General features: G+C 35.8%; 1 protein-coding gene and 1 pseudogene across 1 annotated transcript in view; both read right to left on the reverse strand.

Moving 5' to 3' along the window:
- Positions 1–1,702: 1,702 nt before the first annotated feature.
- Positions 1,703–8,050, reverse strand: LOC125319677 (annotated as a pseudogene).
- The window catches only part of ERCC6L2 (ERCC excision repair 6 like 2), a 50,826-nt gene continuing 34,732 nt past the window's right edge, over positions 7,962–24,055 (reverse strand). Inside the window, exons 16-18 of the mRNA XM_048291113.1 lie at positions 21,930–23,124; positions 21,064–21,218; positions 7,962–8,136 (exon numbers count right to left, since the gene is read on the reverse strand). Coding sequence (XP_048147070.1) covers positions 8,047–8,136; positions 21,064–21,218; positions 21,930–23,124 — 1,440 coding nt within the window. The 3' untranslated portion in view covers positions 7,962–8,046. The remainder of the gene's footprint in view (positions 8,137–21,063; positions 21,219–21,929; positions 23,125–24,055) is intronic.

The following is a 24,055-nucleotide window of genomic DNA, read 5'->3' on the forward strand; positions in this document are numbered from 1 at the left end:
ATTTTTGGAAAACAATGCTTTAGTGCAGTGGGCCTGTTTATGCTCCAGCTTGTGCAAGTTATATGTGCAATCTCAATTCAGTCGTACTGTGTGTTGACACAGACACTAGGTCAGGTTCTGAACACTCAATTCCATCCTCCCAGCTCAGGCAAACTCAGAGAACAACTGAGGCAATCTGTCCTCAAATATCATGCATATCCATCATGCTTGCATTCAATTATATCTTTTATTTTAGAGCACAGTCTTCACTTGGTCTTTGAAAAGGAAATTCAGCTTTCTGGATGCCAACTAAACAAAGGTTAGGATGCCAAGCAAACAACTCTGAAGCCCTCCAATCATCCGTTTAGATGTACTTTCTTCCTCTTTCAGGATCAGCTGTCAGAATCACACACAAGGTATAGACTCACAAGGACACTGCTACAATCTACACATCATCTACAGGACAAGAGGAATGCCTCTTAAATGCTCTGAATCACTGCCTACCTCTCTCATCTGCTATCTAGACATCCAGTTTCAACAGCAGAAATTGCATCTCCTTAGTCATCCCTAACCAATTACCTACTTTTCAGGTACCCTCATCAGGAAGGTAGATTCTAGCATGACATCTACTTAAGTGGTCATTACTCTTTTTCTATAGAATGGACCAAGTGCAAACACAAGGAGAGAGAGTATTTGTAACAGTATTACCTCATTTGTTGCATAAGCTGGAAGGTATGCAGTAAGATATGCAGCACACTGCAGGTTTGGGAAAATATGTAGCAGCAAAGGCAGTTAAATGCTTCCTTGGAAGAATAAAATCCTCTCCTCCTGCAGTTAAGATTTCTAAGGAAGTAACTTAAGTCATCTTTTTCTTATGTAGTAACTGTGTTACTACCTTTGAATATGCAATACTTTGAATATATGTGATACTTTGATTATCAATCACCCTCTCCTCTTAATGCTGGTTTTACTCAGTGTGCTGAAGCCATGGCACTGGCAACAGTCTGCCTTCTGGTGCTCGAAGTCATGACCTGCTAAAGCTAAGCAAATGCATCCTTTTGAACTGCCTTAATGTGTTGACAAATGTTTGCATCCACAGCCAGACTTTCTTAAACATATTCATTACCTGAAATTATCCAGTGTCCCTCCCCCAGATCAAATATGAAATCTCTGTACCACACACCTGCTGCCAAATGCAGTTCTAAGTATAGCCCCAGTGTGCAAAACAATTTACAATCCAAACTACACTGCAAATCAGACTCAGAACACAGTGTCTTTAACTAGGTCTTGTAAGGTGGTTGTTGGGATAGCTGTATTTGTTAGCATAGACAGAACCAGATTTCTTACTATTTCACCTAATTTTTTTCCAGTCAAAGAATTTCCATTGAGGGCAACAGGAAATACTGGTACCACCTGCAAGGTCAGGGACCCACAGCCAGACCCATAGGAACTCCACTGAGTAAAAGAACAAGGGAACTGCAGTAAAGAACAGTAAAACCTACCAAGCCATTTCCACATGAAAGCAATGACACTCCATTTCCTGGATGATTTACATTCAGATCAGGTGACAACTACCATGAAGCTATTTCCTTATGCCAGGAGGCTGTTAAGAGTTTTCCTGTAGTCCATGCCTCCCTGCAACTGTGCAGGAACCTGTACATGAAAGTATGAACTCCACACTACCATTCTTGTTTTTAAAGCCAAACAAAATGACAACCACAGATTTCTAAGAATTGATGTCTTCAGTTTTAATATTTGAACACTATGTCTTTGAATGTAGGTAAAATGCTTCTTTTTTAATTTGATCAGATTCCTTTTTTAAAATTATACAGACATCTTCTTCATGACAATATTTTACAGACAGATCCCTAGGGCTCTAAGTCACAGTATTTATGACTTAGGTGATATATCCTCGTAAAATACATTCTATTTGCAGGAAGCTACAGAGTGACATAAATCTTACTTCAAGACATCTTCCCATAGTTCAGTTCAATTGCATGTAACAAATAGATTTCCACAAATACACTGTCAGTATTTGGCATACATGTGAATAAAACATGCACATCTATGTAAGTTTTCATTTATGCATACCTTCACCTTATAAGAGAAACATAATTTTCGGATTACTTCAGGAAAATGATGACAGCTTCATACTTGGGAATCAATAGAAATCTTACATACCTCAATCAATTTTGCCCTCTCTAGTATCTACTGATTCACATCATGACTGACAAACATGGTGCTAAGGTGAAGCCTCCCTTCAGTACACCGGTATCAGCTGAAATCAACAAGGTTATCTAGTCCCTTCTGGCCCACAGATGAAGGTTATCAGTCCCTCCTTCTGGCCTAAAAAAAGGACAGTTTTATCTGTACAACTTTTAACAGGTATTTTTCTCTCCTATTCTTGATTATGCCTGATACTGGCACTACACAACCTCCTAACTCCCTACAGAGTTTCTTTCCCTATATCTAACTTCAATTATCTTTGGTGAAATTTAAGCCACTTAACTTCTTTTTTTTGCTGGAGACACAAAGGGGTTATTCCCTTCCTCTATACAGCAAAATTTTATGTATTTGATGACCATATGTTTTGTTCCACCAAATGTTCTCTTTCTTACCTAAGGAGCAATTTGCCTCTCTAAGCAGAAGAATGCTAACCTGTAAAGAAAATCAATACTGATGCCATGAACAGAAGGCCTTAATTATGTCATACTTATTAACATCAATAAGGGTGCAAGTATTCCCTGACTTAAGCTGACTTCCTTTAGCTGTACATAATTCAAATGTACCAATGACTAACAGTTTACAGCTTCTTTTTTTATTTTCTTAGTTCATACTTCTTCTTGAAAAGCTGTTCCAACTGACCATTATACCATTTGGTACAATAAAGTGGTAACAGCATAGATTCAAGGTCAGAAAAAGCTAGGGAACACATTAATCTTACGTATGTTAGCTACCTTTAAAGCCCAAGGCTTTTATTACTTAACATTTATATAAAATACTCAGCTCCTCGTTTCAGGTAGTTAAGTCAGATTTCACAATCAGGATTTTAGATGGTTTCCACTTATAATATGTGCACAATGGTTAACACAGAGACAGAGTGTAGTCTACAACAGCTTCCCATGACCTAAAGTAGAAGCTGCTCCAGATCAAATTTAAGCTTATTTTCCATTGGGCTGTCTTCCAGACCACAAAAACTACCACCATTCACAGACTGCTGCTGTGCAGGTTCAGTGTCCAAGGTTTTAAAATTTCATAACATTTACCCTTCACATAAAACAATTTATACAGTATACTCAATGTAAACCCCTATACTAACGTTTACAAAAATCAAAAATTAGGGTTAAGGTTTCCAGAGCAACATGAACCCCTGGCCTCTTCTGGTTATGCGTTACAAAGTACTCTTCACATGATCCCATAGCATTGAAAAATGTGACAGACTGCTTGTCAAATAAGATATGACACTGAATATCTTACAATCATCCTTCCAATCTGTGATGCATAGTTTTCATTTGGAAGTTTTATTACATCCAGCATTCCACAAGACAATAACCTGTCAACATGCTGAAATTCCTCACTACATATACGCTGTACTGCGTATTCCCAACATACATATTGTACTGCATATTCCCTCACAAAGACATGACAGAAGTCTATAAAAATAAAAAAAGGGAGATGAAAGTGTAATGAGATGAAATTTGACATCTAACATTATTTAATGAGAAAGACCAAATAAAAAAACCTGCTGGTTCTTCATGTCAACCAAGCTGAGAAACTCAACTGTTATAGGATACTATGAAGATTTAAAAGGTCCACAGCTTCAGAGACTGAGCAAAATCATGGAGGATGGGAATCCATCAAAAGCGATTAGACACAAAGACATCATCCCTATTTCAGAACGTACTCCAGTCTCTAGGACCTCAGAAAATACATGCAGTATCAGTCAAATCCTGTTATCTTTAAATTGCGTTGAGATGACTGACGATGTCCAAATTTAAGTAAAGGGAAAAGATTACTTAGTACTGCTATTGAGCCTAGCAATATAAACAGAATCATAGAAAGCAAAGTGCACTTAGAAAATTCTAAAAAACTTTAATATAAAATCATTATATATTATAGGTTACAATATATAATACATATGCACGACTATGCACATATGTACTATACACTGCATATGTAATTGCATACATATTCACACTTGTAAAATTCTGTATCACTATAAATACGAATCCATCATTTTACCTTTAATTTCATGGAATTACCATGTTTTGTGGCATAGTGCTGTCAAAGTTCAAATAAAATAGTTATAGTGCAACTTACATAGAAAACTTTCGTTTTAATACATTGTAAGATTTAGCAGTGGATGGTTCATCTCAATCATCTGCACTGTATTTTTTCCATAGAAAATTTTCATTTTTTTTCCAAAGAGAACTTTCACACACTTCTCTCTCTTCTGCCACTGTGGAATGAGGGGATCTTTCACAAAGTTTCTCTATGACTGCTATATCTGTGAGCTTTCTGAGGCTCTCCTCATTCTGTTCATTCAGCATATCCCAGAAATCTTTTGGTCTCCCCTTTGATTTTTCTGCTAGTCCTGAAGAGAATCTCCTTGGTGATCCTGTAGACCCATTTCCATAATTTCTGAAGATGTCATCAAGAATAGAGGTATCTCCAAGTAAGTCCACAAAAGAATTCTTCTTGCAAATCTGAGTTTTTCTCTCTCCATTTTCTGACTGAGACAGAGATCTTTTTTTTGGCAGCTGTGTTCCTTCTGAGTCTTGCTGTCCTTCACAACTTTTTATAGGCAGCACCTCAATTATTTCTGATTTACTGCTTAATGAGCCAGATGCCATAAAATCCTTGAATGCCTGACTGTTTCTCCTTTCAATATGTTGAGCAGCAACAGTGGGTGATTGTTTATATTTTGCATCAACAAACATATCTTTCAAGTAGGAGTCATTGTGAAGCTGTTCTGCTTCTCCTTTATGGCTCTCTTGGGTCTGTGTTTCTGTAGCTCCACTCAGAAGTAGTCCTTTAGCTGATGAAGGTCTAGATTTAGATCTTCCAAAATTAACAGTGGATTTTCTTTTTCTGGAGTGTGTTGTGCCCAGTTCTCGTTCCTCACAGGCACATGAAGCTTGTGCTGGTATTTCAACTGAGAAGAAAGGCTCCATCTCTGGATGCTTGGAAACATAGAATTCCTTCAACATCTTCTGCCTGGTTTCTGATGTAGCTTTTACAATATGTTCTGCAAGGTTTTTCACTGATCTCATATTAAAGTGGGATACCATTTCCTCAAATTGTCTCCTGTAATTATCAAGAAGGAAAAATGTGTTATGTCGACACCCTTAACTAGAAACAAAAGCAGCTTTCAAGAAATTAATACAATTCACCTCCTTCACATAACCCAGAAAGCAATCATCAAAACTAACTTCTCTATTAGGAGTACTGTTTCTTTTTATTAGCAAAGAGAAGAAAGAATAATGACTTCAGAAGAACTGAATCCCAAGCTACATTTTCATTTCCTTAGCTTACAATTCAAAGACTTACTGAATTTCAGTGTAGGTAAGATACCATAGCAAAGGACCAGGTTTCAGAACATATTTAGCTACCAAAAAGATGTAGATGGACAGATGGTAGAATGACTTGGTTTCTTTCTTTTTTGCTGGGGGGGGGGTGGGGGAACAGGGAAGAAATAGTTGTTCCAAGTCCTTTTAAAGAAAGTCCTCTTTTTGCTAAACAAAAATTGGATAAACGCATGCACAGGAGACAAACATTGTCCACATCATCCTACGCAGTGAGTTATGGAATATTTATTTCTGCTAAAAAGCCAAGTTCTCATTAAAAGACATCACTCTAGTTGAGTTAGCCCTAGTCTGGGGTCAGGGAACCTTACTGGAAGGCCGGAGAGGTAGGTTTTACACTCCAATGTCAGAGAAAGGATATGAAACATGTCACCTTTCCTGTATGAGGGCTCCAGAAGAGCCCTCAATCAGGCAAGACTTACCCCTGTTTGCCTCAAATACTATTTGACTGGCTAGCTCCAATTATTTGAATGTGGTGACTGCAGACAGCTTCCCACTCTGCCCTACAATTACCACAAACTGAGGCACGTAATCATCCTCATTCACTCCATGGCACATCCACATGTACAACAAAGTCTAGAGGCATGTCAGGTGCTAACAGACAACCTGCTTAATGCTCAAGAGTGAATTGTTTAAGCTTTTTGCTAGATATGGCTTTAGGATCTTGGAATAATAGCCTTAGTCACTTCACTGCCTTTGAAAGTTTTACCTCAGTGAATAATTGATAACTGATTATGATTCTGAATATTTTTAGAATGAAGGGTTCTCCTGCCTCATAAACATTTATAATTTTCAGTGTCTGTAACAGTAAACAAACCCAGCACTCCAACAATAACAGTTTGGGTAACTGAGGCCAGCTAGCTGATATGACAGCTTCTGAATGCTTACAGGCATTACCTAGATACCAACTTTCACATAGTAATTTACTTGTCTCAAGGCAAATTGAAAATATATTGAAAATACCTATTCTGTAGGTTTGCTTAGCTAGCTACAGCTTTCCACTTCCTATTTCCACAAACCACTGGGCTATTTTTATTGAACTTCTATCCACATAATAATGGAATTTAATATCCATATTAATCATAGCAATCATTTGTGAAAAAAGGAAAACAAGGAAACAGAAAAATTATTAACCCTCCAAAAATAAGGGGGGGAAAAAAGTCTTGAAAGAGATTATCAAAAAATACTGAGCCCCAAGCTAAAAAAGAAACATGAAGCCCAGTTTTTTTAACAGCCTTTCATGAAAGTGATGAGATCTGGGCAAAACTAGCAGGCAGTCAGAAGCTAACATGATAAGATGTCTCGTTTCTATACAGTTTACATACTGTTTTGTAGTAGCCCGTGATGCACATACCACAAACACTCATGGTGATGACATCTACACAGTTATGTAATATATGACCATTGAATCAACATGTTCAAGTAATTTGTGGGTTCAATTAATTTTATTAATCAACTACAGTACTCATAGAGTAAGTCGAAGTTTCCTACTAGTTCCACTCTTGCCATAGAAAATAACAGTATTCCCTGAGTAGAGTTGAAACAAAGACAAATGCAACTACTCAAAGGGAAGTTTGTTTTTCAACCTTTGAATTTTACTTCCAACAACTTTACTTCCAACTCACCAAAAGAGTCTCACCTGCGTATTCCTTTGGGTGTCTTTCCAATCAAGAAGGTGGTTGAACCTAGTCTGTGTACTTTTTTGTTTCTCTGGATCACAGGATGCGTAACATAGAGATGATGTTGCTTACTGTTCGTCAACATTTCTTGCCTTTCCTTAACAGTGTTCTTCTCAGAAGTATTGTCTTCTGGGATTTCATCATTTTTCTAGTAAAATGAGACATTGAAATGGTTAGAATAGCTGTGTCTCTGATACAACAACGCACCCAAGTGCACCCAATTCTGTCACTCATAGCTAGCATAACTGGATTGAATGCTAGGGTTGGGATTCAGAGCTGAAATGTCGTCTCCCTACTCAGTTGCAAATTTCCACAGACATTGAAGGGAAGTCTTGGTTCTTTGACATCTTGCACAAAAATATGATCCTATTTACACCTCAGTTATTTTTCTGAAATTCTCACAAATTCTCATCAAAATTTCCCCTTTGCCAAAAGGGCAGTCAAAGGAAATAAGAAAATTTAAAAATGTGCTTGAAAAGCATGGAAAAACAGAAGAAAAACCCACATTAAAAAAAGCTACAAAGTATTTTGTCGGGGGTTTTTTGTTGTTGGTTTGGTGATGCTTTTCCTTTTTTTTTTTTTTTTTGGTTGGGTTATTTTGTTCTGTTTGGTTGGTTTGTTTTTTCAAATGAGATCATGGAAAAGAATAGCTGCTTAGTGATGTCCTGTCTCCCTGCTAATACTACTTTAGAGATGAAATCACAAATTGTATTCACACCTTGCCATCTGCTGTTCAAAATTTGGTTTCAGATCTACACTGTTTCTTCCCAATGTTTTTCTATTTGATCCGTGGTCCATTTCCTTTATTTCCATGGGCTGTTCACAATGTTCTCAAGCTTTAGGATCTCACATGTGTTCTCACCCCCTTGGTAAGTAACCTCAAGCTCAGCAACCTCAAGCATACAGAGAGAGGTGTCAATATTACAGAACCTACAGGCATTAATTTGCACTTTAAGACAAATGTACAGCTCCAAAGATTAAAATTTTACTTCATCATTATAAGTTACTCTACACAAAACTGAAATCCCACCTCAATTAAGATAAAAATCCTATTCTCCCAATAACAGTATAATACTATTATTTTTTTTTTAATTAAATTAAGATTAAAATAGTAGGTATTACTTAAAGCATAAATATTCTACAATACTCTTGCTGGTTCTGTATACATTCGTTAACTTTTTTTTTTTTTTTTTAAAGTATGCATGGGTAATACAGTTCTCTACTTGGAAAATGTAGAAGAAAGCAGTCATAGTTTCAAAAAATATTTATTTTTATAGATTTTTTGCATGAAAAACATTCATAGTATTCCAATCTCACTATAGTAAGACTTAGTGTATTTGTCACTCTGTTAGGAAATCAGGGCTGTATAATGTAATTCAAGAAAGTATGACTTGAATAGAATACAAGACTAACCATGTCAATGCCTGTTTTAAAGTTATGTAAAACCCCCATAAACGTGCATCCATCTACCTCTTATTAAACAAGACCAAAGCATAAGAGGCAGTAATACTTTCGTTTACACATCTGTTCAAACACAGAAGATTTTTAATGTCTTTCGGAAAAAAGCCAAATGTTGTAAACACACTGAAAGTCATAAAATTGCTTGTCTTTGCAAAGAACCACATTTAATGATAGAAGTATTGCTAATTGCATATAAATGCACAAAAGGCGTATTTAGTTCTGGAAGCATAAAATTTTAGGTACAATGACCCACATTGCCCCACCCAAAAGAACAACTTCAAAATACCACTGTATACATACAAAGAGCATCTCTTCTACTTAAATAAGTTGCTCAAAGGTGGGGTTTTTTTAACTCAAGGTAGAAAAGGTTACTGTAAAAAATTACTGCAAGAACTGCAGGAGCTAATTCCAGTGAAAGTCTGCAGCCATTGTGAGTTACTCCTGAAAAACTTCCCAGCTCCCTGGAGCAAAGGCAATTGGTTAAATGATACCCAGTTAGGCTGAAACACAACTGACTCTGCTGAACTGGCAAACATTTTAGAAAGCCTAACACCCCCGCCCACAAATCCAGGCCCTTTTTTTTAGAAAAATAAAACATTTTTAAAGTAAACCTAAAACACTTAGTTTTTTAGATGTCTCCATGTTTTTTAAAGGTCAAATCTGATGTTTATTACTCTGAGTGATATAATGGATGAGAGGGTCTACGTAGAAGTAAGATTTGCAAAATGAGATGAAAATATTCTATCTTTCTATTAGCACTACCATCAAAAAAGTGAGAACTTCAGTCAATATTCCAGTACTGTCAACGTTTTACACTATTTTGCTTTCTTTTGAATTTGACTTCCTGTATTACCCTCCTTAATTCATTCCTCTCATGGCCACTACCTTTTCAATTATCTTTCAATATTTGCTCTCTAAAGTACTGGTCTCATAATGAAAATTTATTTTCAACAGCTTTCTGTATTTTTCTGTTCCTCAAGCACTTTCCCTAACAAACTGCTGCTTCCACACCTCTCACTTCTACATGAAATGCAATAGTATAGTATAGTGCTGGTCATGTTCGTACCAATTATCACACTTATGCATAAAATAATCTCACAAAACAAGTCTGAAATTAAGACAACTTGATTCAGCAAGGAGCTTCTTGACTCTTGCTCCTCTATGGACACTAGCACATTTAATCTGTTTGTATTACTGAACGTCACACTCTTTATGAATCAGTAAATCCTACGACCAAAACAATGGAATAATAAAGGAAAAAAAAATCCTTCACTGTATGCTGTAACATACAGTGTCTGCTGTATGTTAATATTGACAGAAAGAATGACAGCAAGCAGGAAAGGCTTTACTAAATATTTAAATACATTAAACACAGTATGCCTTTGCAGTGCATATTATAAAATTTCTGCTGATCAAAGTGGAAAAGTTTCACTTAAACTTGACCACATACTTATAGGTCATCTGATAAATGAAGTTTGTCTATATTGAAATATCTGTAACACCATTATACTTTCTGTTTTCACAAACTTTGGGGTGAGGGCTAGAAGGTGCAGCAAAATAATTACATTGACATCAAAGATAAAAATTTTCGATTTAATTACTAAATGAAATATTTTTACTACTTTATTAAACTTTGTGCACTTCTATTTTGTCACGAAAACCTTCACAGCAAGTTCAAAAGAAATGCACACTTTATTTACTTTCAAAGGCATACATACAAGACAAAGACCATGCAAGTGGTTTAGTAGAAGGCAGTGTTTTTTAATATAAAAAATTAAATGAGAAAAAGTTATACTCCAGAAATAACCCAGTAAATGCAAAGAAACAGTTAATGAAAGTACAATAAAATTAAATTATGAAGTGCTATTGTGAACTAGGGAAAAACCCACAAAACTGTAGCCAGTCCTTCCTGTCTTATCCTTGTTTTCTTCTGCTCCCCCTTGATCTGCTACACTTACTCTTAAAAAACTTTTTATATATTGCAATGGGAAAGAAGAGGGATAATTAAGTAGTTGTGCAGAAGATGGTTTCTAAAATGTTCAGAAAACCCAGGGATTCTTACTACAACTGAAAAATACTTCAAAGAAAGCATTTATTGACACCTTTCATGTTCCATTTAGTCTACAATAGTTTCAATCCCTTCTTGTTATGCACATCTCTTACCCTTGAATGTATATATCGAGTTTTGGATACCAAAAATGAGTTTTGATTTCTTTGATTTATGTATTATCTAAGAGGATGCAGCAATCAAGAGTCTAGAAAAATGGTAGTATCTGCACATTTAGTGTCACACAACCCATTTAAGGGTAACACTTCAAGAAGAATGAGGATAGGCATCAAGCAAAAATTAAAGTGTTACAATGCAGCAGTAACTTGTACTTCAAGATTCCACCTTGAATCTACAACTCTTGGATCTGTTAGCTCTCTATGACAATCTGCCTCCCGCTGCCTAGTTACAGCAGTTATTTAAAAACAGTATACATCTACCAAACCTCATTTTTGTCTCTCTTTGACAGTACAAAACTTCAGTATCTGTCGTTCCCGTAACAGGCATAAAAAGGCAGCTCTATACTCTGGAGCAATGAATGCTAGTCCATGTAAAAGCATCATCAGACATGACTGAGATGACTGGACACCTTAAGCCAGTAACTTCCTTTTCTTTAGTCCCTTCAAGCAAGGCAAAGGACGACCATGTTTCACCTTTTAAAATACAGCAAGATGAAAAGATATGGGAGAGTAAGTGGGCAGAAGCTGGGAGTAAGACACGTAGAGAAAAAAGAGAAATAGAGATTCAGGGATACTTGTTTTTCAAGCTGTCTTATGTCTGTGGCAATCTGTTAAGAAAGCAGACCTGGAGCATAACGAACATCCTTCAGACCTGGAGGATAATGAACATCCTTCAGAAGCCTGAAGCTGAAAATGTTTGTGTAATCTTCATCCATAGCTGCACGGCGTTCAAGCACCTTCCCCTCTTTTACTGCCTCATTACCCAAAGTATCCCTACAGTAACGATATATCATGCCAGATACTGACTTTCAGTCATCAATAATCCCTCTGACTAGCCTCCAGTGTCACAAGATTTTTCTCCTTAGGTGTGCACGAAACCACTGCTGTCAGATATCCAGGACACTTATCATTGCAGTTTCATTGTTTGTTTACATTCCTAAAATACACAAGAATAGCCTTCTAAAATGTCTAGTTGCCTTGCAGTCAGCCAAATAATACAAAAGCAACACAGTAAATTCAGTATGACTGACCTCTTAAAACACATCTTACAAGCAAATACCAAACCATTATGCCACATCCTAATTTATATTTTCCCACTTTCCTCAAAACCTGAGAAAACACATGACTTTCCCACTACATTGTGAGTTGGTTTTCGATGATTATTATTAATTCAATTATTTGATACTGCATTCCAGTGCCTTTATCTACACAAACTACAATTCTAAATTATTTCAGCTAATTTTTTCCCCTTTGCAGTTTTCCTTGTGTTTTGTTTGGTTTGGGTGTTTCTGTTGTTTTGGGATTTTTTTCCCCCCTGGCAGTTTTTTTGATTATATATATTAATTATTATGACCCTTCCATATGCTTTTCTTTAACATATGCTATTCCTGCACACTATTTTTATTTTACCTATGTTTCTCTGGTGTCAGGATATACACAAAGTACCAAGAAATGTTTGATACCTGACTGTTCATTCTTGGTCTTGTTTCCTTCTCTCTTCTACACAGAATCATAGAGTAGTCTGAGTTAGAAGGGATCTTTTAAAGGTAATCTCGGACATGTACATGTCATACAAGAATTTCTCCTTAAATTATTCTACATGTCAGGGAAGATAAATTGTAATAGTGTCCACATAAAATTTCATGTGATTTCTTTAAAAATGAGGTCCACATGGTGAAGACCATGAATACAGTTAGCAAAAAATGTCTCTACTTTCACAGGATTCTTAAATAAACCAGAATTACTTTTCTACTTACCAAGAACACGCTACTGAACAAACTGTGTACTTCAGAGCCTTATGGTGAACTACAAATTCCAGTTTGAAATGAGCCTGAATGTTACAATATCTCAGAACTATTTCTGATGTGGACATTTGTTTTCCCTTCAAATTTAGCTTTCTTAATGGAAAAGCAGTCTCTGAATTAATATGTCTGCTGTTGTAACAAAGTAAGGCTGTAGAATGAGAATTACAAGTAATGTGTAGCTAACAGTCAGTACCTTAATTGTCTTAGAAAATGAAGCTAACCTACCTTAAAATTTTAGAATACTTTAGTATAACTATATTTACATCAAGCTTTCTGAGTTAAACAAAGGATGCTGGCTACGACTACAAGTGTATCTAATATTTGAATGTATCCCAGTAGATTAACAGCAGAAAAATTTTTCAAGTTATAAAAACTGTTAAGATTTATTACGGATCCAAATTACTCCTCCAAAATATTTTGCCAACACCAAGAGACCAGTAAAAGCAAAGCTGATAAAATTAAATAAATTTTAGAGTAACATGTAATCATTTTCCCATTTGTTGCACGTAGCTTTACTGCATAAATAAACAGACCAAGAACATTCCATAAACTCTAATATTTTGCTTGGTAGTGGAGAATTGACTACTATATCAAGTGAGAACAGATTGCATCCTCTCTATTTCACATTTACTTCCGAGTCTGTTTCTTCTACAACCAGGTAACAGAGCAAGAATTTTTCATTGGGAGCAATCTTACTTAAATTTTGAACCTTTTGCTAAAATAATTCCTGTAGGAGATATCAATGTCTTTCACCAAAAAGCTGATCTTGAATCAATATGGTTATTACTACTGTTGAGAATGAGAGGAGATACTCAGCCTGTCTCTGAATTCAAAGCTTAAGGTAATTGCTTATTCCAGCAGAAGCTCGTGGACTTGTACCCATCTTCTTTCACCTTCTCATCCTTCCATCAAAGAGTAGCAAAACCAAAGGCCATGCACATGCATCATAATGAAAACTCCATTACAAGCTTCAAAGAATGTCCCATATTAACTCACTACATTGAAAAAACACAACCGAAAGCGGAATAGTGGAATGGTTAATTCCATTGCAAACTGAACCAGTAAACTCAATAAAACAGCATTACAGGCCAATCATTCAGGAACAATTACTTTAAAGCTGAATTTTTCCCCATCCTAGAAGAGCAAGGATAAAGGCATGCTGTCTCCGAAAAGCCTTCTCTTTGTAAACAACTATCTAAACTTGTTGAATCCGAAGGCTGTGCAAACACACTGCAATCAGAGTTCCTACAACTGATACAAGTCTTTGTTTAAATAATCTACAAAATGGCAATGTAATACAAAGAAGATAAAGCAGAGTTCTTAATGACACAACTTTTGTATTTACAGTATTCTCAACAGTACTTAAATCTGCATTGGAGATACAAAGGGCATGTTTTTTGCTAGGCTGACAGCATGCTTAGTTTTCTCATTTACACCACATTGCAATAACATAAAGAAGGGTTTACCATTAATCCAGGTTTTACTACAAAGCATCTCGTTATTTCTCTGTCAAACACTGGCAATAGTGCCAAAAGTCTGTCATCTAATTCAGAGGATTAAGTCTTCCTTTATAGTGCAATTCTTGTACGAATTTATAAAAATACAGATAAAGTTTCTTAGAGCTGGTCACAGTCTATATATTGGCCTGAATTCATGCCGCAGAGGTTGAATATGACAGCTGGCAGGAAGCTAAGGGGAGAATACATCCTCCCCCTTTTCAGTCACCACATTTCTGTTGCCATAGTGATTAATCCTCAATTGAATGGCTGTCTTTGTACATTTCTTTTCAGTAAAACTTTAAGTAAACTTAAGTTGAAAACATGCAGTTGACTGAAAAAAAGACTCCACATATTCAAGAGGTTATAGTACAAGTTCTTGTGACTAAAACTTTTCCACATATTAAAAAGTGCAAATTAGCTCTAATGTGGGACATCATCAGTTTTTCAAATTACTTAGTATGTCCTGTTCCCATCTTCCATCTCTTTTTTGTGAAACCTCCAAGCCTTCTCCAAAGACTTCCCCACGCTCACGCAGCTCCCCCCCGCCACCACCCTGGATTCCTATTGAAGAAATACTACACAAATTCAGTTGTATAAGAACTAGAGAAAGCCCATCCCAGACTTTCATACTGTGCAAAACATTTAACGTAAGCTGTTTTTACCAATTAACATGGAAATTAATTAGGAAATTCATTAAGGAGTGCAGTCATTTAATTCAGAATAGACTAGAAACATTAGAAGGAGATATTCAAGTCTTGCCTCTGGGAGGTTTCTCTTTCTTATGGTAGCTAAGAAAAGGTTTCACAAAAAACAGTGCAAATTATCAAAAAACCTAAGCCAGTAAAAAGCTTCTGCACTGAAAATCAGTCACGTTGCTTTGGAACCCAGAGCCCACCAGAAAAAAAAGACCATGAAAATCAAAACCACTAAAAATACTCAGTAGATGACTAAGGCCTTACAGAGTTTGTTAACACTTCCATTTTCCCCCCAAAACTAATGTCAGAATAATTTTGAGCAAAATATCACATGAATTACTCCAGACTTTCTTTTTTTTTTTTTTTTCTCTGAAAGGCTGAAGTAACTGTAGGTCTGCGCTGAAAATTAACAGTCTGGCTTTGCAAGTCCACCATGTACACTCTACAAGTTCATTTCACATATTTGCTTTAAAAAGCTTTTGTTTTCCGTATGTTTCTTTCTGTGGTTACACAAGATAGTTCTTTTTTGTTTTCATCTATGTTCTTAACATATAGTGATGTGATAATAGAGACAGAAATCTTCCATTTGTTTAATGAAAACAATGAATGTTTAGTAAGTCTATCTGCACAAGACTTGAATTTCAATTCAAGTGCAGAACACAGATTGCTCAATGTCATCAAATCAGGCTAAAACCCAATAAAATAATCTAGAAAAAAACAAGTTATTTATTCCAGTAGATCAACTTTCAATATAATCTTCTTCCTTCACACTTGTATGTAATAGACTGTAAAACCCTCCCTATGAATAATCTTCAGTGAAGCAGCATATCAAGTGTGTTTTGTTGTCATGTAGCAGCTCTCAGTAATTTTTACTGGAGTGGCTGTGTGCCACACTGAATGACATGCATTTTCTACCTCAAGGTGTTACAATACTATAGCCTGGTGTGATTCTCCCTGCATGCTTTAATACTCATGACTTCTTAGGAAAGATTATGAGTAGGATGAGATCTCAGACTGCACAGAGACACACCTGACTACCTTCTGTGACACTTAGGTTCTGGGACATGCAAGCAAAGCTTGTAACTATAACGGAAGATAAGATGTACTACTAACCTATTATACAGCGGAATCCATATCTCCAAAATTTCTTCAGAAACAGCTGTCTGCCATACTGCTGCATGGAAGAGAAATCTCCAGCTTTGTTTTGATTATCAAGACTCTAAACACCTCCAAGTATTGACACATCAATTCCTTCCACATAAGCAGTACTATCAGAAACATCAACTCTTTGAGGGAAGATTATCATAGTATTCTGTGTTGCATCGAAAGAAGTGTGGCCACAGGTCAAGGCAGGTGGTTCTGTCCCTCTGCTCTTAGTGCAGAGGAAGGCCACAAAAATGACTGGATGGATGGAACACCTCTCCTATCAGGAAAAGCTGAGAGACTTGGAGTTATTTAGCCTGGAGAAGAGAAGACTCTGGAGAGAACTTATCATGACTCTTCAATACTTAACAGGGGTTTGTAAGAAAGATGGAGAAATGCTTTTTAGCAGAGCCTGTTTTTCATCTAGATTAGACGTAAGGAAGAAGGCTTTTTTACAGCGAAGATTGTAAAACACTGCAGCTGGTTGTCCAGAGAGGTGGTGGATGCCCCATCCCTGGAAAAATTCAAGGTCAGGTTGGATATGGCTCCAAGCAACCTGATCTAGTTGAAGATGTCTCTGCCCATTGCAGGGAGTTTGAACTAGATGAACTTTAAGAGTCATATTCTATAGTTCTTAAGTATTTCTTCTCAAAATCTACAGCAATACAATATTGACAGTTGTGGGCAATGATCAGAATACAGATAATCTTCAGACAAAGGATAATTACATTCAATTCAGGAACTATTGGTATTACAATATTTTTATTATAATTATAAGCTTTCTGCATTCAAGACCATACCACCCATGCCATGTCTGTCAATAAACCCCAGTTAATCTTAGTCTTTTAAGTACTTCCCTCACCATATTTGCAAAATAAACTATAAATGAGTCTCCACTGCTGTAGATGACTACTTATGAAAGCCCATTCTATAACTTGACAACATCCTTCTGCACTGAGAATGCTGTTTCAACTCACCTAACAGCTAGACCATCTTCTTCTATTTTTATGCAATCCCATGCACTTTTGTGATAAAAGGAACATGTTCCACAATTTATTTTCCTTTCTTCAGAATCACGTGACAAAATACCTTTCCACATATGTTTGCTACTACTATTGTCATACACAAACTTTCTTTAATTCAGATGTTGGACAGGATTTATTTTGAATAATGATATCCAATCAAACTACAGTTTATTCTCTTACTTGTACAATTAATGCATCGTTTATACTGTTACATTTATTACTTCTGGATTTTATATCACCTTTCATAGCTGCTAAGTTGTGAGAGAGCTCTCATGATGTCCTTTTTTTGTTTCTTGATGGCATCCTTTATATTCTGATTGCTGTTACCAAACACTTTTCCAGAGTCATGCAGTACTTACAGAAATATAGACTAAACAAGCACTCAGTACTATAAATGTGAACATTCTAGCTAAACTACTCAGTTGGCAAAATTCCTTTAAAAACCATATATAGACAATACGACTGCATTCCCCATCACCTCTGGGGAAAGAAGTGTAAAGGGCTTTGCAGTCTTGAATCCAGGACTGTTATGGATCCTGCAGAACAAAGCAAGCAAGAAAAAAGAAATAGTAGCGAGATCTATTTCTCGTAAGAACAATCAAAATTCTGTTTCCTTAAGCCTTTTTAAAGGTACAGAGCAATAGCAGATTAAAATAATATGTTCTAATATGTTCAGAGAAAAGGCAGCTAGGATATATCAACACTAGGCACAGGCAAAATTAAGGATAGACTGAATACTTATTACTGGATAAAAAAATAAGCTTGATTGAAGCCTACAGTTTAAGAGGTTAAGAGAGACTTGACTGAGGATTACAGTAGTGCCAACTGGGCAGATCTAACACTGGCCTTCTAAACTCAAGGAAATAAAAGTATCACCAAGATGAAATCCACGGTAAGAAAAGGTGTTCAAGTCCTACACTATTTTTATAACCAATTCAAATGCAAGCTTGTTAGTTACTCACGTTCTTAAGATATTCTACATACCTTCAGTTATCTTTTGAGGAACAAGACTTGCTGTCTCACATCCCTTCTAACTTGGCTCTCAAAGATCTTCTTCCTATGGAACCTCCCTCACTTTCAAAGAAGAGACCTCACAGGTTTTGCAGTCTGCTCCAGCTTTCAGCAGTTACTACGACTTAAGCAACTACAGTAGTCTCCACGATTCAACAATAAATGAAGCACTAATAAAACCAATTTATACTTTTATCTACTACAGGTAGACAACCAGGAAGAAGACACTGTTTTATAGTGCTTTCCAGCAATTAATTTTTCTATTACTCATACTCACAGAATTTCCATAAATTGGCTACTGAAACTAAAGACCGTAACCCAGGTTCTAAAAGTTTAAGAGAAGTAGTGAACCCAAAACGTGATTAGATGGCTAGTCAATAGCAATAAATCAACATGTCAATGTTCTTACAAGGGGTTTTCTTTATTAATTACTTTAGCTTATTACAACATTGCTTTAATATCCCTGTCATTCCAAATTTCTATGTAAGCATGAAACAAAAATGCCAGTCTTCCACCAACACTTGTAGTTATTTGTATTTCCCAATTTACAACTCATCCAATTCAACAGAATACCTCAAGTTTTTCAAAATTCTTGACCTCCTTTCACAGATATAAGTCACTGCTTGAAAAATGTATTTAAAATTGATTACGTCAGAAATGTATTATTACAGACTGCTTACTAAATGAAACTGTAAAGCAAGAAGACAAGAGTTGGCATAGGTAAAATGAACAAGACAAAGGACATAATACTTTTTTTGTCCTTAGCAGACCTATCTATGAAATGAAAATAACCTTTCTTGATCTCTTCTACGTAGAAATAAAACAATTTGATTACGTGTGCTTAAGAAGGGACATAAATATTAATGAGAGCATAAATATTATTCAGGTGTCTTCATGATATTACTACATAAAACTTCAACCTAAATATACTGTAAAAAAAGCTTCTAATCAAGAGTCTAATATCACTGATATTCAGACCCAATAGAAAGAGCTACACAACAGTTTCTGAGAAACTGTTAGACCAATGACACTTGAAAACTACATCAACAAGAAATTTCAGCTGACAAAACTTTGTTTTTCTTTCAGTAACTATCAGATTCCAATTAACATTCCAACATTCAAAACTGTAATTTTATTTACTTAAAATAACAATGGAAATTTAAACCACTCAGTTGTATTTTTAATATTACACATGATGCTACTTTACTGAAAAAGGTTTTTATTAGGTAGCATTATCTTATGATAAAACAAGTAGATGCTCAGACAGTCAATGTCCTAACTTAAACTGATGGCAAATAAGTGAAAAATGACCAGCAAAGCCTGATGGCCAGAAGCACAACAATGACCATGTTTTTTCACAAAATGTCTTCTAAGGAAATACAAAGTAATGAAGAAAGAAAAACAGTAGCAGTAAATCCTAAGTAGAGAACCTTTCTTCTTTCAGCTTAGAAAGTTGTCTATGAAGCTCTCTTTTTAAGCAGAGCACAAAAAGTTCAAAATGCCACATTTAAGAATAGGCAGTCACCTAGATTTTATTTCTACATTAGTGCCTTTACGTAAATGAATAACAGGATGTGAAGAAAAGAGGCAACCTTCTCCATAATTTTTGGTGTTTTTCTTCCTACTTAGATCTCCAAGAGATGTTGCTTCTGAGTGAAAAATGCACACCTTAAAAAACCTGACTGACAAGTTAATCAAGAGAAGTTAATTTGCAATACTTGCAGTCACACAACTCTACACCATAAGCTCTAAGTTACATGAACACCACAAACTAGTTCTGAACAGAGGTGGATCAACAGATGTTTACTCAAAGTACTCTCTTCAAAGTTTTCTTCCATTTTTATTTGGTTTTAATAATGTTGTTCGCCATTGCCAATTAGTAAGTACCTTCCTACAGTACTCTTGAGTATTTTTGACCAACTTTTCTGCCAATGAGGGACATTCTAATGCAAATCTGTTAGAATTGAAAAGGCCTTACTTTTACTAGTTTGCCTGGTTTCATCTTCCCAGTATAAAAATTCTTGGCAACTCTGCTAATGGCTTAATTAAATGCAGTACAACAACAGCACTGGAAGAAACCCTTCTAGCCACTACGGATGTTCAACACCCCAGAACAACACAGTCGTATGTCTACAATTTCTGTAATGATTGCTAACATGTCTGTAAAGACTAAGCTGCACATTCACCAATCACTTATTCTGTGCTTGTGGTCTGTCTTAAAAAACAGCCCGGCAAACGTTTATTACAAGGCAAACAACAAAGTACCCAGATAATCAGAGCAGATTAAAAACACTGTGTAACAAGAACAAAAATCTGGAAGCTGTACCTGAATTTATTCCAGATTTTTGTGTATTCCAAATGCAATTAAACAAGATACAGGACCAACAAAAAGCATAAAACATATCTGTTGCTGCAAATAAGCACCCCCGGTAAACTCCAGTTCTATGTTTAAGATATTAAACATAGACAATTTGATTCAACTGTAGCAACTGTGTATGTTCACCTCCCCAAGAGAGCCTGCACACTGATTTATGTTGAAATTTCGATGCTACAGGGGTTCCAGAATGTACTGTGGCAACCGGATTTTTGTTAACCGGATCCAGGACAAGCTGAAGATTTTTCAAGGCACAAATCAGAAAAACAGCACAGAATTTGATTTCAAAAACCCAATCTTTAAACTTACCATTTCTGTCACAGAAAAAGCCCACAGAGGGATTCCACACAGAGCTATGCTGTTTAATTCCCAACTCTTTCAAAGCTGGCTAATGTAAAAGCCACCCCCAAAAAATAAAATAATTTATTAGACCTCCAACTGAGCATTCTCTTCCTCCCATCCTCAGTATCTTTGATCATTCATGGTGGCCATTAACAGAAAAACAAGTTTTTTATAGCTTTTTAAGATGAAAAATGAGGATAAAAAAACTTTAAATGACATTTCCAAAAATTTTTCTTTACCTTGGCACTACAGACAGCTACATTAGCAGGGAGCTGGGAAAACTGCTTCAACTCAAATACATCTCGCACTGCCCACCGGCTCAAGTGATTTTCAGCCTTGCTGGGTCCAACCACATTCTGATTTGAATGAATATATGCCACTTCTTGAACACCATCTGATACATTACGAAAAAAATGCAATCAAAGATGTTGGTTATTCCAAAACTCTGAAGGTACACATTTGCACTGAAGGATATTGTAATTAAAAACCCCAAAAATTTACAATAAAGTTATAAAATTTGTTATAATTTCACTCAGCACCAAGTTTCTATGAAATATACAACAATCATTAGACTTATTTGGATTTATTCAGACAGTTTAATACTACTTCAATTTCAGTGTAGTTATTTTCAGATGGACAAAGATGTTTCAAAGCATCTATGGCTTAATGGCAGCAACATCAATGGTTAAAATTAAGTCTTTAGGAATCAAGTCTTCTATATCATGTTTAAAACTCCCACACCACTTTCTTTTTCTGTACATTTTGTTTAACAGCTCTGTCAAGACTCTTAAGATTTTACAGTTCAAATACTTAGTTTGTGACTTCTTAATAAATATTCAATCTCAGCATATTTCTAGAGATGTTAAGAGTTTAACCAAAAATTACAAAGCAGACTGTCACCCCGGAAGACAGAAAAGTAAGACTAATATGTAAAGAGAGAGAGACAGAAAGATATTACTAAACAATAATTACTGAGCATTTATTACATCTTGTAACAAAAAAATATGTAGAGGAAGAAGAAATTAAAACATGCTGACAATGGTAAATTAAACATATGTTACTACTTTAGTTGAAATAAAACCAAACAAGTTCAGTTAATAGTTACCTAAATATTTGTCCATTGATTCCATTTTTTGCTCTTGATGCTCAAATACAGTTTTACTTGCACAAGTTCTATGCATAGCATAATTGCTAGGCTTCATTTGTGCAACGGAGGTATCTTGAATAGGACACAGCATTTTAGACCCAAACTGAACTCTGCCTCTCCGTTGTTTACACTTACAACTTTGCTTTCTGCCATAAATTTTCTCAACTGGAAAGTTATCTTCAGAGGATGAGAATTCATCTATATTCTGAGAACCACCTTCCTTTCCTTTTCTATTGGGCTTCTTTGCTTGTAGCAGAGACTTGGAGACATTATCTAGTTCATTGTTAAGGGCACATCCCTCCTTCCACTTTGGAAAGTTCAAAGTTCCTAGGTTCCTTGATTCAGAATTATGGGAAAGTTCAATATCATCAGACTCATCACTTATGTCGCTTGCTCCTTTCAACTCTGTGTCATTCTTGATGTCTTCAAAAGACATGGCATTGCTGAAATTTGACTCAGTACTGGGGAATCCAAATTGTCTACTGTTTCCCTTAAATACAAATCCAGCTTTTTCTTTTGCTAACTCTTCACAATTTTCAGATGTTGACCTGTGTATTTCAACTTCTTTAGTAAGCACTGGTTGCTGGCATACTTGAACTTGGGTCGGAAAGATGACATCATCATCCTCTTCAGAACTACTTTCAGTTTCCATGACTATATCACGTTGCTTTGAAATGCCTTGATCCTCATTTTTTCTGTCCCCTTCCTCCTCAGAGCCTGATAATCCAAGCCAGTCTGTACTATGCATATCTTGTTTATCAGTTCCATTTGATGACAGAACAGCTTTCCCATGCTCCAAAACAGGCACAATGGTTTGACATTTCTGAAAATCATCATGCTTGCTATTTACAATTTTTCTTACAGTGTGATCATCAGAACTTGAATTATGAGAATTATAATTATCATCCCCTTCTTTGGTAGTTTCAATTTCTCTCTGCAACAACTTAGAGAATCCGCACTGCATTAACGAAAGCTGTCCTTTTGTTACCATGAAATTATTTCCATTGCTTGGCTTCCTTCTGTCACATTTTTTTACAGAACTCTCCAGAATATCATCATCACTGAAGTCATCCCAAAAATCCGTCTCTTCTATTTTTAACTGTGCCTGAATGCTTTGGGGATCTCCATCTTCTTTACAGTCTGGTTGTTCATACTAAAAAAAAAAAAAAAAAATTTAAAGCAAAGTTATTTAACATTAATGGTATACACCACCCACCTAATCCCAAAGCAGTGTAAAAGAAGTGGATTTCCACTACGTTACTCAAGCAAAAAATACGTAAAATAGTACTACAAAATGCAAAATAATTCATAATGAGGAATTACCAAAGTCTCTGCCAGCAGAAAATTTTTAGCAGAACAACTAAGCAGAAAATAACCAATAGTATTATGTACTTGAGACGATACATGCTGCACACTGCTAAGACAACTTATGCCTTCCCAATCCACACCCATATTTTTCAAGCTTATACTAATCTCATTGCTACTTTTCATCTTTCAAGAGTAGTTTGGAAGGTGACTTCATGATTTAAACCTTAATATAATGTGTCATTACACAAAATAAATCTCAGTGCAGTGGTAAACTTCCTTGTATATGGGGGCTAACATTAAAGTCATGAGTACATAACATTCCACTCTGAAATTCATCTAGGCCTACTGTAATCAAACAAAATTATGCCCAGGCAATCTTAAAACATTTTTAAGATACTAAAGTCCAGAACAGAGCTCCAAGACTGCACACTGCTGAGATAAGAATTATGACAACATGTAAACGGAAAGTCAGAACAGTAAAGTTTTGTACTCAAAGAAACATTTTAAAATGAATATATTAATCCTGATACAATTCTGCTCATCAAAAAGCATTTAACATAAGCTTAAAAAGTTTGTCAGCAAGTCATATGTGAGATCATGACCATCTAGTGATGCATTATCAATATGAGATTAAGACCAATGTAAGGGCACACATTAAATATTGACATTTACTCACAAAAATCTCCAACAGGCATAAAAGATAGTGGCTAATTTGTAATGTCATTCAGTGTGATCTAATCTAATGACAACTTTACTCTTACAGCCCACTGTACAGA

Source organism: Corvus hawaiiensis, chromosome Z (assembly GCF_020740725.1).
Source record: "Corvus hawaiiensis isolate bCorHaw1 chromosome Z, bCorHaw1.pri.cur, whole genome shotgun sequence".
Taxonomy (NCBI): Eukaryota; Metazoa; Chordata; class Aves; order Passeriformes; family Corvidae; genus Corvus; species Corvus hawaiiensis.